The following is a 14175-nucleotide window of genomic DNA, read 5'->3' as shown; positions in this document are numbered from 1 at the left end:
CGTATAATAACAACTACATAATGGTTCGTATAATAACAACTACATAATGGTTCGTATAATAACAACTACATAATGGTTCGTATAATAACAACTACATAATGGTTCGTAAAATAACAACCGCATAATGGTTCGTATAATAAAAACTACACATTGTTTCGTATAATAACTACATAATGGTTCGTATAATAGCAACTACATAATTTTTCGTATAATAGCAACTATATAATGGTTCGTATAATAACACCTACATACTGGTTCGTATAACAACAACTACATAATGGATCGTATAATAACAGCTACATAATAGTTCGTATAATAACAACTACATAATGGTTCGTATAATAACAACTACATAATGGTTCGTATAATAACAGCTACATAATTCTTCGTATAATAACAACTACATAATGGTTCGTATAATAACAACTACATAATGGTTCTATACTAACAACTACATAATGGTTCGTATAATAACAACTACATAACGGTTTGTTTAATAACAACTACATAACGGTTCGTTTAATAACAACTACATAATGGTTCGTAAAATAACAACTACATAATGGTTCGTATAATAACAACTACATAACGGTTCGTGTAATAACAACTACATAATGGTTCGTATAATAACAACTACATAATGGTTCGTATATTAACAGCTACATAATTGTTCGTATAATAACAGCTACATAATTGTTCGTATAATTACAAATACATAATGGTTCGTATAATAACAACTACATAATGGTGCGTAAAATAACAACCACATAATGGTTCATATAATAACAACTACATAATGCTTCGTATAACAACAACTATATAATGGTTCATATAATAACAACTACATAATGGGTCGTATAAAAACAACTACATAACGGTTCCAATAAACATTGTTTATCATTGTCAATTTTAACGGTTGTTCTATTATTCGCCTGTACTTAAAAATAGATTTGATTTCCTGTTTGCAGTGCATGAGTACGTGATAACGATGCATTGAAAAAAATACAATTAAAATTATATTTTTTTCATAATATTGCTACTTTAAAATTTGTTTATTTTTTTCCACAGATTGCAGCCATGCCAAGTCCACGAAAAATCTCCCGCAGATTTGCCTGCGTTTTAGCTATGAGTTTGACTGTTATAATCTTGATACTGCCGGCACAACTATTTGAATGTAAATATATTTCCTTCTCTTTAATCAGTGAAAATTCCTATTTAAATGTTCTTTATCAGAGCTTTGATTGGAGAAAAGAGCCATATTTTATTTTTTACAAAAAATAGAAGTTGATACCGCCTTACACAATACTCAGAATTTTGAAACAACCCAGGAAAGGAGTGCCGCCCTCCTTTACATCTTTATTTCGTATCTAATGAAAAGGAAACCTTCAGGTGACCGTCGAATATACAAGATCCATTAAAATATTTTACTTTTAAATATTATTTGTTATTTTTAAAAATAAGATTATTGCTAAAAAGTATTTATTTTTTTTACAATAATAAGATTTTAAAATATTATATATTAGGTTATAATTATCAGTTATTATTTGACCGTGTTTTTTTTTACAATAATAAGATTTTAAAATATTATATATTAGGTTATAAATATCAGTTATTATTCGACCGTGTTGTCTTCAAGTTCATAAAGATGAAAGAAAAGTATCTTTTATTGATTTATTTATTGCGAACTATTATGCTAATCTTTTTGTTGCTGTTCACGACGTTTCGGCCAATTATTCCCCTGGCCTTCATCAGGTATTTACCATGACGTGATAGGACGTGAAAATCTCCTAATTGCACATTTCGATTCGTAGTTCCTATTCCGTCGCGGTAACTACTTCACGAAGGCCAGAGGAATAGTTGGCCGAAATATCGTGAAACAACAAGTAAAAAAAGATGAGGATGATAGTCCGCAATAAATAGATAAAAAACAATACTCATCTCAATAATGAATTCCGATTAATTAAATAAACGTATTTTGATTTATACTAATAATTTACAAATAGAAAATTTATTGACAGATGAATGAAAATTATTTTTTTAAAACGTAAGAAAAATTGGCTTAAATTAGGATTTCTCTTCTAAATTTAAAATTAATTCAAAGATTAGCAAACCCGAATGTTAATCAAGTAAATGTATGATGCGCATTGCATTTTACACAGAATAACAAATACATTTTACATAGAATAACAAATCCATTTTACATAGAATAACAAATGCATTTTATATAGAACACAAATATATTTTACATAGAATAACAAATACATTTTACATAGAATAACAAATACATTTTACATTGAATAACAAATACATTTTACATAGCATAAGAAATACATTTTACACAGAATAACAATTACATTTTACATAGAATAACAAATACATTTTACACAGAATACCAAATACAATTTACACAAAATAACAAATGCATTTTACATAGAATAACAAATACATTTTACACAGAATAACAAATACATTTTACACAGAATAACAAATACATTTTACATAGAATAACAAATACATTTTACACAAAATAACGATTACAATTTACACAAAATAACAAATGCATTTTACATAGAATAACAAATACATTTTACACATAATAACAAATACATTTTACATAGTATAACAAATACATTTTACATAGAATAACAATTACATTTATCACAGAATAAAAAATGCATTTTACATAGAATAACAAATACATTTTACACAGAATGACAAATACATTTTACATAGAATAACAAATACATTGTACATAGAATAACAAATACATTTTACATAGAATAACAATTACATTTTGCACAGAATAACAATTACATTTTACACAGAATAACAATTACATTTAGCACAGAATAACAAATACATTTTACATAGAATAACAAATACATTTTACACAGAATAACAAATACATTTTACATAGAATAACAAATACATTTTACATAGAATAACAATTACATTTAGCACAGAATAACAAATACATTTTACACAGAATAACAAATATATTTTACATAGAATAACAAATACATTTTACATAGAATAAAAATTACATTTATCACAGAATAAAAAATACATTTTACATAGAATAACAAATACATTTTACACAGAATAACAAATACATTTTACATAGAATAACAAATACATTTTACACAGAACAACAAATGCATTTTACATAGAAGAACAAATACATTTTACATAGAATAACTAATACATTTTACATAGAATAACAAATACATTTTACACAGAATAACAAATGCATTTTACATAGAATAACAAATACATTTTACACAGAATAACAAATTCATTTTACATAGAATAACACATACATTGTACATAGAATAACAAATACATTTTACATAGAATAACAATTACATTTTGCACAAAATAACAATTACATTTTACATAGATTAACAAATACATTTTACACAGAATAACAAATGCATTTTACATAGAATAACAAATACATTTTACACAGAATAACAAATACATTTTACATAGAATAACAAATACATTTTACACAGAATAACAAATAAAATTTACACAAAATAACAAATGCATTTTACATACTATAACAAATACATTTTACACAGAATAACAAATACATTTTAAATAGAATAACAAATACATTTTACATAGAATAACAAATACATTTTACACAGAATAACAAATGCATTTTACATAGAATAACAAATACATTTTACACAGAATAACAAATTCATTTTACATAGAATAACACATACATTGTACATAGAATAACAAATACATTTTACATAGAATAACAATTACATTTTGCACAAAATAACAATTACATTTTACATAAAATAACAAATACATTTTACACAGAATAACAAATGCATTTTACATACAATAACAAATTCATTTTACATAGAATAACAAATACATTTTACATAGCATAACAAATACATTTTACATTGAATAACAAATGCATTTTACAAAGCATAACTAATACATTTTACACAGAATAACAATTACATTTCACATAGAATAACAAATACATTTTACATTGAATAACAAATGTATTTTACATAGAATAACAAATACATTTTACACAGAATAACAAATACATTTTACATAGAATAACAAATACATTTTACACAGAATAACGAATACAATTTACACGAATAACAAATGCATTTTGCATAGAATAACAAATACATTTTGCACAGAATAACTAATACATTTTACATTGTATAACAAATACATTTTACATAGAATAACAAATTCATTTTACACAGAATAACAAATGCATTTTACATAGAATAACAAATACATTTTACACAGAATAACAAATACATTTTACATAGAATAAAAAATACATTGTACATAGAATAAGAAATACATTTTACATAGAATAACAAATACATTTTGCACAGAATAACAATTACATTTTACACAGAATAACAATTACATTCAGCACAGAATAACAAATACATTTTACATAGAATAACAAATACATTTTACACAGAATAACATACATTTTACACAGAATACCAAATACAATTTACACAAAATAACAAATGCATTTTACATAGAATAACAAATACATTTTACATAGAATAACAGATACATTTTACACAGAACAACAAATGCATTTTACATAGAAGAACAAATACATTTTACATATAATAACAAATACATTTTACATAGAATAACAAATACATTTTAAACCGAATAACAAATGCATTTTACATAGAATAACGAATGAATTTTACATAGAATAACAAATACATTTTACATAGAATAACAAATACATTTTACACAGAATAACAAATACATTTTACATAGAATAACAATCACATTGTACATAGAATAACAAATGCATTTTACATAGAATAACAAATTAATATTACATAGAATAACAAATACATTTTACACAGAATAACAAATACATTTTACATAGAATAACAAATACATTTTACATAAAATTACAAATACATTTTACATAGAATAACAAATACATTTAACATGGAACAACAAATACATTTTACATGGAATAACAAATACATTTTACATAGAATAACAAATGCATTTTACATAGAATAACAAATACATTTTACACAGAATAACAAATACATTTTACATAGAATAACAAATACATTTTACATAGAATAACAAATACATTTTACATAGAATAACAAATAAATTTTACATAGAATAACAAATACATTTTACATAGCATAACAAATACATTTTACACAGAATACCAAATACAATTTACACAAAATAACAAATGCATTTTACATAGAATAACAATTACATTTTACACAGAATAACAAATACATTTTACACAGAATAACAAATACATTTTACATAGAATAACAAATACATTTTACACAGAATAACAAATAAAATTTACACAAAATAAAAAATGCATTTTACATACTATAACAAATACATTTTACACAGAATAACAAATACATTTTAAAAAGAATAACAAATACATTTTACATAGAACAACAAATACATTTTACACAGAATAACAAATACATTTTACATAGAATAACAAATACATTTTACACAGAATAACAAATACATTTTACATAGAATAACAAATACATTGTACATAGAATAACAAATACATTTTACATAGAATAACAATTACATTTTGCACAAAATAACAATTACATTTTACATAGATTAACAAATACATTTTACACAGAATAACAAATGTATTTTACATAGAATAACAAATTCATTTTACATAGAATAACAAATACATTTTACATAGCATAACAAATACATTTTACATTGAATAACAAATGCATTTTACATAGCATAACTAATACATTTTACACAGAATAACAATTACATTTCACATAGAATAACAAATATATTTTACATTGAATAACAAATGTATTTTACATAGCATAACTAATACATTTTACACAGAATAACAAATACATTTTACATAGAATAACAAATACATTTTAAACAGCATACCAAATACAATTTACACAAAAAACAAATGCATTTTACATAGAATAACAGATACATTTTACACAGAATAACAATTACATTTTACACAGAATAACCAATACATTTTACACAGAATAACAAATACATTTTACACAGAATAACGAATACAATTTACACAAAATAACAAATGCATTTTACACAGAATAACAAATACATTTTACACAGAATAACTAATACATTTTACATTGTATAACAAATACATTTTACATAGAATAACCAATTCATTTTACACAGAATAACAAATTCATTTTACATAGAATAACAAATAAATTTTACACAGAATAACAAATACATTTTACATAGAATAACAAATACATTGTACATAGAATAAGAAATACATTTTACATCGATTAACAATTACATTTTGCACAGAATAACAAATACATTTTACACAGAATAACAATTACATTCAGCACAGAATAACAAATACATTTTACAAAGAATAACAAATACATTTTACACAGAATAACAAATACATTTTACACAGAATACTAAATACAATTTACACAAAATAACAAATGCATTTTACATAGAATAACAAATACATTTTACATAGAATAACAAATACATTTTACATAGAATAACAAATACATTTTACACAGAATAACAAATACATTTTACATAGAATAACAAATACATTGTACATAGAATAACAGTTACATTTTCCATAGAATAAAAAATACATTTTACATTGAATAACAAATACATTGTACATATAATAACAAATACATTTTAAATAGAATAAAAAATACATTTTACATAGAATAACAAATAAATTTTACATTGAATAAAAATTACATTTTACACAGAATAACAAATACATTCTACATAGAATAACAAATACATTTTACAGAGAATAACAAATACATTTTACATAGAATAACAAATACATTTTACATTGAACAACAAATACATTTTACATAGAATAACAAATACATTTTACATAGAATAAAAAACACATTTTACATAGAATAACAAATGCATTTTACATAGAATAACAAATACATTTTACATAGAATAACAAATACATTTTACATAGAATAACTAATACATTTTACATAGAATAACAAATACATTTTACATAGAATAACAAATACATTTTAATTGAATAACAAATACATTTTACATAGAATAACAAATGCATTTTACACAGAATAACAAATACATTTTACATAGAATAAAAAATACATTTTACATAGAATAACAAATACATTTTACACAGAATAACAAATACATTTTACATAGAATAACAAATACATTGTACATAGAATAACAATTACATTTTACATAGAATAACAAATACATTTTACATTGAATAACAAATACATTGTACATAGAATAACAAATACATTTTACATAGAATAAAAAATACATTTTACATAGAATAAAAAATACATTTTACATTGAATAACAATTACATTTTACACAGAATAACAAATACATTTTACATAGAATAACAAATACATTTTACATAGAATAACAAATACATTTTACATTGAATAACAAATACATTTTACATAGAATAACAAATACATTTTACATAGAACAACAAATACATTTTACATAGAATAACAAATACATTTTACATAGAATAACAAATACATTTTACATAGAATAACAATTACATTTTACATAGAATAACAAATACATTTTACATAGAATAACAAATACATTTTACATAGAATAACAAATACATTTTACATAGAATAACAAATACATTTTACATAGAATAACAAATACATTTTACATTGAATAACAAATACATTTTACATAGAATAACAAATACATTTTACATAGAATAACAAATACATTTTCTAATCATGAAAGACATTGACCTCCCAGCCATACGTCTGACCATTCATCCAGCAAATAAGATATGTTATTTATAACTAAGGCAGCGGCAAATATTTGTTTTCATGTGGTGTGTGTGCGTCGTACATACCGCTACAAATTTTTTTTTGCTGCTAAACGACGTTTATTGATTGATTAAAATAGAATTATTTTTATTGATAAAAGTGCTGTAAAATGAACACAGTATAATAATAAATGTTTAATTGTTTTATGAAATAATTAAAACTATTTAGTTATAAAATTAAATATTTAAATAATAAACGTTTAATTGTTTAATGAAACAATTAAAACTATTTCGTTATAAAATTAAATATTTAAATAATAAACGTTTAATTGTTTAATGAAACAATTAAAACTATTTAGTTATAAAATTAAATATTTAAATAATAAACGTTAAATTGTTTAATGAAATAATTAAAACTATTTAGTTATAAAATTAAATATTTAAGTAATAAACGTTTAATTGTTTAATGAAATAATTAAAACTATTTAGAATAACAAATACATTTTACATAGAATAACAAATACATTTACATAGAATAACAAATACATTTTACACAGAATAACAAATACATTTTACATAGAATAACAAATACATTTTACATAGAATAACAAATGCATGTTACATAGAATAACAAATACATTTTACATAGAATAACAAATACATTTTACATAGAATAACAAATATATTTCACATAGAATAACAAATACATTTTACATAGAATAACAAATATATTTTACATAGAATAAAAATACATTTTACATAGAATAACAAATACATTTTACATAGAATAACAAATACATTTTCCAATCATGAAAGACATTGAACTCCCAGCCATACGTCTGACCATTCATCCAGCAAATAAGACCTGTTATTTATAACTAAGGCAGCGGCAAATATGTGTTTTCATGTGGTGCGTGTGCGTCGTACATACCGCTACAAATTTCTTTTTGCTGCTAAACGACGCATATTGATTAATTAAAATAGAATTATTTTTATTGATAAAAGTGCTGTAAAATGAACACAGTATAATAATAAACGTTTAATTGTTTAATGAAATAATTAAAACTATTTAGTTATAAAATTAAATATTTAAATAATAAACGTTTAATTGTTTAATGAAATAATTAAAACTATTTAGTAATAAAATTAAATATTTAAATAATAAACGTTTAATTGTTTAATTAAATAATTAAAATATTTAGTTATAAAATTAAATATTTAAATAATAAACGTTTAATTGTTTAATGAAATAATTAAAACTATTTAGTTATAAAATTAAATATTTAAACAAACAAAAAATACATCAAAGCTTTTCATCGGTGTAAGTATTGCGTACATTTGGATTAGAACTTATAAGTTGAAAAAATGAATAAAACGCAGAATTATTATTTTTTTTAATAAAAATTGATTTAAAAATTATAAGCAACTCAATTTCGATGATATTCATTTTCATCAGCGACTCCATGTCATGAGGAAAGAAAATCGTAAAAAACATTCATAAATTCCATGTTTATGATCGAAATTGAATTGTTTTTAATATATAAATAAATTAATGATTATTAAAAACTTGTATTCGCTTCTTAATTTTAAGATTCAAATTCAATTTCAAATTCACACACTTCGATGAAACAGTCTTTAAGCCATGCGTGATTTTCTTAATTTAGAGGTCATGGATATGACCTTAAACTATATCCGATGGTGAGGGCCCAGCTTGCGGGCTTTGGGGAGTGTGGAGCCACCCTTTAATTGCCATTGCTCCCAGGTCCACTCTGACCCGGAGTGGTAGTACCTATTAGGGTCCCAACTATGGGTTAAATAGAAACTGATTTGCAAAAGACAAATATATTCTATTAAAATTTTTTTTCAAAATAACTAAATTCGGCATTAAAACACCTGAAAAAGGTTGATATGCCGTAAAACAACCAACCAAAAAAATAAAAATCTTAATTTAGAACATTTGAAAAAATCGTTTAAGATCACATGGATGTCGATTTTCTAATGACAATATCACAATTTCTTAGATAAGAAAAAATAAATTGATTCCAGACGTTTGTTGTCGAACTAGTTTGATTTTAATTTTTAAATAGATCAATGATTATTTATTTAAAACAACTACGTTGTATTGACTTACAACTTCTTATTCAGATTAATATTATTCTTGCGTGTTGATTACTTAAATGTTGTTTATTTTCTTATGCATCTCAAAATGAAGGTCATTGGTCTTCCGTAGATAACGCATTTCATCGCTTGTAAAATATAAATAAAAATGAATTGTTGTGGAATATTCTATTTATTTACATTTCTGATTACTTAAAATTATAATTAGCATTTGTTAAGATACATGCATTTCCTCGAAATGTTTGAAATATTTCGATAAGGTTACAAGTGAATTTATTTAGCCAATTATTAGACCTTCTTCTATTTAAATAGTAGACTAGATCTTATCGGTAAGTGTATAAAATGCCCTTTACGCATGCGTGCTGTCGATGTGAATCAGATTCACGCATGCGTTTGATCTTCTCGTTGCCACTCTGATCAATCATTCTTCCTTGTCGTCACTATTGGTTTGAGACAAACTACTATATTGACACAAGCCAAGAGAACATCTGTTCGTTGGTTTATAAACGTTTATTTTAAACGATGTGCGATAAAACATCAGAGAAATAGTTCATTCGTCCACGCATGAATTCAAGTCGTTTCTGCTTTCCGCTTTTAGATCACCATTGATCTTTGAGGTCTCACTCAAATCCTTCCATTCATATACCTCATCGTTATATAACATAAATATTAAAAGTACATAGTATGTCTTTAAAATAATATTTTCAACTTTTTGAGTTCCATAAAGATGTGCCATTTTCAAGGTATGCTTTAGATATGTTGGTTTTCTTTCATAACATTTGAAAATGTGCAATATTATTTCTCCTCCTGGAGAATCGCGAATAAATATTATTTATCCTTCTGCAAAGTAAAAAAAACATCTAATTGAGTTTGTCCAGCAATTTTTTAATAAATATATTTTATCGTTATAATGTTAATTATAATGATCAAGTGATGAAGTTTAAATGTGTATATGAAGTAGTGAACCCAGTGATTCTGGTAGCAGTAAGAGGTTTTGCAACTGAGAGGGTATTATTTTTTCTGATTTGTCTATAATGTTAGTAATAAAAACTAAAACTGAGAAGCGGACTAAATATGAAAATGTAAAACACGCTAATAAACGATAAGCATAGTATTGTAAAAACAAAAACAAAAAAATAAACGGAACAATAGATAGCAATAATGAATGTAAAAAGAGATTTTTAATTTCATTATTTTATCTATTAGACTTTCCGAGGAATTGAAATAAGGGGACATCATACTTTACTTTACGTACTAGATAAATATTGCCAATTTTATTGAACTCTGATGAATCAGAAGCTTCAGTATTTTTATCATCTAATAATTTTAAAAGTATTTAATTTTTGGTTGAGTTTTTAAGAATATAAAAATGGTTGTGTTATTGGAACATCGAAGGAAAGTAAACACTTGGAATGATATTAACTTAGTTTTGTGTATTTCCTTAGCGTTCAATATGGAATATCTGCTACAAGCAGTTTACAATACGTTAAACTCCGTATACTCTCTTGCTTGTGCCTCCCTACCGATCTCTCCACAAGACGAAATAATCAATAAACACCGTAAATACAAAAAAAAAAAAAAAAACACGCCCGTCCAATATTTTAAAAACTATCAAGTCAAGCTTTTGTGAAAAGTACTTGTAATTAATTAAATTATCGTAAATTTGTTTAATCATTAATAGAGCTTTTTACTGAATTTTAAAATAAAAAATCCCCCCCCCCAAAAAAAAAACAAAAAAAAACAAAAAACAAAACAACAACAACAACAATAACAACAACAACAACTCTCAGGATTTCCTGCGCCTTAAAATTATGTTCAATAACAACATTCCATGATAACATGCGGCTATTTAAAACAATTAATGAAAAGAAAGCTGAAACCATAAAATATCTTTTATTACTAATATGAAACGCTCCCCTATCTGAACAAGAGAATTTCACAGGAAAATTAAAAACGAAAGTGAATGGATATATATATATATATATATATATATATATATATATATATGCATATATATGTATGTATATATGTATATATATTTAATAAAAATTGATTTAAACATTATAAACAACTTAGTTTCGATGATATTCATTTTCATCAGTGACTTCATGTCACGAGGAAAGAAAATCGTAAACACACACACACACACACACACACACACACACACACACACACACACACATTCCATGACTGATGAGAACATTTATGATCGAAATTGAATTGTTTTTAATCTATAAATAAATTCATGATTATTAAAAACTATTGTATTCGCTTCTTAATTTTAAGATTGAAATTCAATTTCAAATTCACACACTTCAATGAAACAATCTTTAAGCCATGCACGATTTTCTTAATTTAGAAAAAATCATGTAAGATCATATGGATGTCGATTTTCTAATGGAACTATCTTATATATATATATATATATATATATATATATATATATATATATATATATATATATATATATATATATATATATATATGAAAAAATCCTGCATCGTGATATCTCCTTACTTAACGGGTTTCTAATTTTCTGTACGATGCCTTTACTGTAGTATAATTGATTTCAATATTTGTACACGCGTACTAGCGCATCTCACTTCGGTTATCAGTCAGTAAAAATAATTTTTTCTAAAAATAACGGGGAACAATTACACTAGGCTGTAAGATGTTGACAATGAAAAAAATCCTGTATTTTATTCCTAGTTTCTTAGCCTATTTTCAAATTTCTCATTATACTGATGCTTCTGCTGTGGTAAAATTGATTCAAATATGATAACAAATATTGGCATAATATAAAATCCTTCTTGCTCCATTTTAAAATTAAAGATTCAAAAGATACTTTAAAAGAACATTTTCATTTTCATATTCTTTTTTTTTTACACAGGTATCACCACATTATCAAGGCCAAGAGGCCATTCACGGATAAGGGTTAAAGAGTGTACAGTAGAAATTGGACAATATAGTAATCATTAGTAATGAAAAATTCGGTAAATTTGTTAACTTATATGGAACGGCTCATCAAGAACTTGTTTACGATAGACTTCAAGACAATCATATTGTAGTCAACTGGAAAGCAGGAAAACGGAAGACAATTCCACAGGCGTGCAGTTCTTAGAAAGTAGCTTTGTTCATGGAATCTACGTTTAGGTTTAGGTTTAGGCACAGATAAAGAGTGGGGGGAATTATTGATAGTGTTTACAGCTAGACGAGTGTTTCTTGTGAAAGTTTGGTGAGGGGGGACCATAGACTGAAGCGCAGTCGAACACTTTCCATGAAAATAACGATACATCAGAGACAAGCTCGCAACATCTCTTCTGTGAGCTAGAAGTTGCAAGGAAGAGAAAAGGACATCTCCTACGAGGCTACGAAGTCTATTTTGAACTCTATCAAGGCAGGACAAGTTCTTTCTAGCTGCTCCTGCCCAGATGTGGCAACAGTATTCCATCCTTGGACGTACCTGGCTCTTATATAGATAGAGAATTGCATCAGCAGTGAGATATCTACTGGATCGATAGAAAGATCCCACCATTTTTCCAGCGGCCCTGGCAACAGATTTGATGTACGTATTCCATTTAAGATCAGGAGTAATTGTCAAGCCCAGAAGCTTGTCAAAACTTGAGGTCTCCTGAAGACGAGAGCCATTCATTTCAATTGATGCCAGATGTGGATCAGAATGTTGATGATATAAAGAGAGAAACTTGGTTTTAGATGCCTTAAAAGTAACCAGCCACTCCTTTCTCCATTGTACCACGTGCTCAAGATCAGAGGAGAGAGAATCAGAGAGAATTTGGTCGTTTACTGCTTTAGATGTGCTACCATAAATGGTAGTGTCATCAACATAAATGTCTACAAATGATGTAAGGATGTGATTTGGAAGATCATTAATGTAGACCAGGAAAAGAGTTGGACCCAGGATGGACCCCTGAGGGACAACAGCATTAATACTGTGAGCTGATTTTTGCCCCTCAACTATAGATATTCTTGAACTAAACAAGCACTAAAAGTTTTTTTGTTTTACATTTCACAATGTCTAGAATATCCATATTGCAGAAATAGTATTGTACTTGGATAATAATTAAATTATTTAACAAATTACTTTAATTTGCTAAACTATTTTTAAACATTAATTTTTAATATAATATTAAACTGTATTTTATTTCAAGAATTGTACATTTTCTATTTGCCTCCACCACGTTGCGGAATTA

General features: G+C 25.0%; 1 protein-coding gene across 6 annotated transcripts in view; it reads left to right on the top strand.

Moving 5' to 3' along the window:
* The window catches only part of LOC145258264 (carbohydrate sulfotransferase 1-like), a 209328-nt gene that overhangs the window by 97220 nt on the left and 97933 nt on the right, over positions 1 to 14175 (top strand). For all 6 annotated transcript variants that reach the window (XM_080116251.1, XM_080116250.1, XM_080116252.1 and 3 more), the window contains exon 3: positions 1069 to 1174. In XM_080116251.1, coding sequence (XP_079972377.1) covers positions 1078 to 1174 — 97 coding nt within the window. In that variant the 5' untranslated portion in view covers positions 1069 to 1077. The remainder of the gene's footprint in view (positions 1 to 1068; positions 1175 to 14175) is intronic.

The sequence above is a fragment of the Euprymna scolopes genome, chromosome 33 (assembly GCF_053919585.1).
Source record: "Euprymna scolopes isolate OS-2025 chromosome 33, ASM5391958v1, whole genome shotgun sequence".
Classification (NCBI taxonomy): Eukaryota; Metazoa; Mollusca; class Cephalopoda; order Sepiida; family Sepiolidae; genus Euprymna; species Euprymna scolopes.
Note: the sequence above shows the minus strand (reverse complement) of the source record. Positions and strands in the feature narration are given on the sequence as shown.